The 3,885-nt window shown below is 43.1% G+C and overlaps 1 protein-coding gene across 1 annotated transcript; it reads right to left on the bottom strand.

Annotated features, from left to right (window-relative positions):
* Window positions 1–508: 508 nt before the first annotated feature.
* Window positions 509–3,680, bottom strand: LOC109869970 (toll-like receptor 13). Its single transcript, XM_031804563.1, has one exon. It carries the CDS (start codon window positions 2,003–2,005, stop codon window positions 722–724), a length of 1,284 nt encoding a protein of 427 aa, XP_031660423.1. The 5' UTR covers window positions 2,006–3,680; the 3' UTR covers window positions 509–721.
* Window positions 3,681–3,885: the final 205 nt, after the last annotated feature.

The following is a 3,885-nucleotide window of genomic DNA, read 5'->3' as shown; positions in this document are numbered from 1 at the left end:
TCCCTCACTACTTCCCTCTTCCTCTCCCTCTTACAGTATCTCCATTGACATGGCTCAAGGGGCTGGTCAAGGGGCTGCTGTTGCAAATTGGGTTGATTGGGCAGGTTGGACATGACCCACAAACAATTTCCCTGTATGTATCCCAGCCCTCCAGACAGACCCCTCAACTCGCAGTAACACAGTATCTCTGTCAGTCTAAAGGAAGTGTATGGCAGTGACATAACTTCAGGGGGCACTGTAGCACAAGAACACACAGGAAGTCTTATCTAGTTTAGAAGTATCTCAATTGTCTAAAGTCGCTTCCTCTTCGAATCCCCACACTTACCTAAAATAGTTTTCAGATCATAGCAGATTAAAGAGAGAAGCTGAGTAGAGGAAGCTCCTTTGGACAATTGAGATGCACCTAAGAAATGTGTCATGATGGCTTATGATGCATCTCTACTCTGCCATTAATATGTCAAAATGGCAGGTTCAAAGTGTTACCAACAAAACAATAACCACTGGAAACTCATCTCAAAGTATTTAGTTAGAGTAATTTGAAGCAGACATTAACATAGGATAACGACATACAGAATAATGATTCAAGCAAAGATTTGAAAAAAGTTTGACACTCATGTTTAGCTCTTTTTGTCTTTTTGTACAGGAGATACATTATCTATTTCCCTAGCTAAGTTACAATCCATTCAGAAAACTTGGAGTTTAGTTTTTAAATGTATTCAAGTCACTGGCCATGTTTTGGCGCCAGCGTAGCCCAAAGTCGGTCCCAAAAATCTTGGTATTGTTCTGGCTCTTTTGGCCAGTCCAGGTAGGTCCTGGTCTTCACCAGTCTGGCCAGCCTGTGGTGGGCGGACAGCTGGTGAGGAGAGATGTCTTCCAAGAAGACCAGGATGAGGATGTCCCTTTGCTCCACCCGCAGCCGGTCAGTGGCTAGCTTCATCTCCAAAGAGCACCAGTTGCTGCGGAGGTAGTCGCGGCTGACCAAGCATACAGTCCGGCGGCTGCTGTAGAGAGAATCTGTGATGTTGTCCACAATGTCCTTCCCCAGCTGGAAGTCTCTACTGTGCAGACACAGGCGCAGGAAAGGGGGACCTCGTTGTTCCATGTTGGGCAGAAGCTCCTCCACCACCCAGCGCTCATCTTTCCCACTGTAAGAGACAAATGCGTCGTACCTGTAGCGTCTCTTGTTGTTCCGAAACACGGCCTCTTCCAACCAGCCGCGAGTGATGTAAAATAGAGCCAGCAGATACTGGCCAGCCAGGTGATGTAGCAGCACCACCAGCATGAAGAGCAGGAGACCCAGGGTGTTAGAAGCAAACAAAATGAATCCTACGTCCATTGAACAATGGATTTGGGAGTATTTGAGGAAGTTCTGAGTGCCATGCTCACCTATGCAATTTATTTCCTTCATTCCCAATGTAGAATCCCAAAACATGACCTGAACTTGTCGATTCCGTTTCGCCCAGTTATCAATCCAAGCATTGTTGCAACTGCATTGTAAAAGTAGATCTTGTATAAGCAGATACTTTAGGCTTTTCAGGGGCTCAGGGAATTCTTCCATGATTGTAAGCTCATTGTTAATAACCAAACGTAATTCTCTCAATGACTGTAAGTCTTTGCTCAGGTCCTTTTCCAGGTAGTCGATCCTGCAGCCAAGGATCATCAGAGTCTCCAGTCTGGTCAAATTGTGAAACATGATCGCAAGACCAGTCTGCCGATTGAGGTCTACTCCTGTAAGTTGCAAATCCCTCAAGTGCACAAGTGTATTCAGGCTAGTTAGATCCACAAATAAAGTTGAGAGCTTTGATTCCAGCTTGAAGCGTTGAAGGAACTTGAAGTAGCTCCCAGCAAAGATGGACCCACAAAGGATCCACTCTGTCCTTGCAGTTAGCTCAACGACAGCCCTAAAGAATGGCCTCTCACAGTCCTGAAAAGACACTGTCTCGCCGTGGACATGCAGGCCCAAGCCTGGGTTTGGGGCACCATCGCTGCCAATAATAAGAGTCATGGGCCTTCTGCCAGAGCTGATGTAGAGGTATGTCAGTCCCCGAGGTATGCTGCCAAATACACATGTCAGATTCAGCTCAATCTTGGATTCTGGAGGGAAGTTCAGGTCTCCCAGAGACACATTCTGTATTGAACTAAGATAATGCCTCAATGTGCACAAATGGATTTGCCTCCAGATTGAGGTACTCTAAGCAGTGCAGATCAAAGAAATTAAATGATTTGATTTCAGATAACTGGTTATGACCTAGATTTAAAACCTTTAACTTCTGCAATCCCAGAAAGGCAAAGTTGTCGATGGTGGAGATTCGATTATATTTCAAGTTAAGTTCTTCCAGGTTTTTCATGCAAAAGAACTGTCTACGTTGTATGCTAAAAATACTACTAAAATACAATGACATTTTTTTAAACCACAAGATTGGACTAGGTTGAGTTTTGCAAAGGGATGTAAATCTTGTATTGTTCAAGGAAAATTGATGAACAGTCAAAACCTGGAGATTCCTCAAGCCATGGATAAAGCTCAGATCAATAAATCTTTGTGAAATAAGGCTTCTAAAAAGGTGCATTTCTCGAAGTGTCATGCAATTTTGAATGGCAGAAATTGACAAGTTGACATGATCTGTAGTTATTGAAACATACGAAGTTGAGAGTTGATAGACAATTTCACACATCGACTCTAAGTCATTATCCTCCTGCAAGAATTGAAATTATTCCACTTTGCTGACACCAGACTGCAGTAGTTGCATCTGCAGTACATTATTTAGAGGCATGTTAAGAAATGAAATGTTTTTAAAACCTTCAAACACACCTTTACCTATGGTCTTTAGATCAGGGAAATTCAATAAAATATCTTGAAGACCATAGAAACTTGGGGTCTCATAAGTAGTCCCGTTAGACACGATACACTTTGGGTTACTCAGATTGGCAATTTCAGCCCACAGGACCAGCGATGTCAGTGAAGATGTGTTATTAACTATTCTACATAAAACCCCTGCCAAGCTCTTTATATCTGACAACAAATTATGTTCATGCTGCATTATCGTAAGAGTGGTCAATTGTTTCATACCAGCAAATGCATCTAGTGCTATTACAGAAAACAAACATGAAATTATTCTTAATTTTTTAAGATTATGTAAGTCCTTGAATGTATTTGAATAAATGGATAAGTTTAAAGAGCAAGTAAGACTCAGTATCTGAAGTCCAAATAGCCCCCTGAAAGCACCTGGAATAATCTCTGCCGGTTGACCTGAGATGCCAAGCTCAACCAGTTTGTCGAATCTGGAGAAATCGTTGGGATGCAGAATGGATTTGTTCCTCATCTTGACACACAGGGTCTGGATGGAAATGGGAAAAATGGCTAGGTGAAGTGGCACATTGTCGACGTCCATGCAGCTCACTGTAAGGTTACCATTGTGACAATCATCGCCTCTCCACAGATTTGTAAAACCGTCACTCATCACGCATTTCTCACTAGTCCAACTGGAGACACAGATGATCCAAAGAGCCACAACTCCAAACTGAGTGACAATGATGAGCCTCATCCTTCCAGAGGACTACAAATATCCACTGTATCCAGCTAGACTGCAAATTGTGTGGTAAGTCCAACAAATCCAATGATAGTTGAGCTGGTTTCTGGACTGTCTGACGGTATAGCAATTTTTTTTCCAAGATTAAGCTACATACACTGCTACGGGAGTTGCAGCTCAGTGTGACAGCTGGGATATTCGCCACAGACTTTAAATGTCTCCATACCAATGTTGACAGGAAGGACACTTCACTAGAAACTTCACCGCACACTTGCACCCCCCAACACACATGCACACAGGAAAACTGGTTAGACTTTGACTGCACCAACACAAAGGGATGCCACAGTAAGATGTATTT

Source organism: Oncorhynchus kisutch, linkage group LG25 (genome assembly GCF_002021735.2).
Source record: "Oncorhynchus kisutch isolate 150728-3 linkage group LG25, Okis_V2, whole genome shotgun sequence".
NCBI classification, from domain to species: Eukaryota; Metazoa; Chordata; class Actinopteri; order Salmoniformes; family Salmonidae; genus Oncorhynchus; species Oncorhynchus kisutch.
This window is presented reverse-complemented; position numbering and strand designations above follow the sequence as displayed.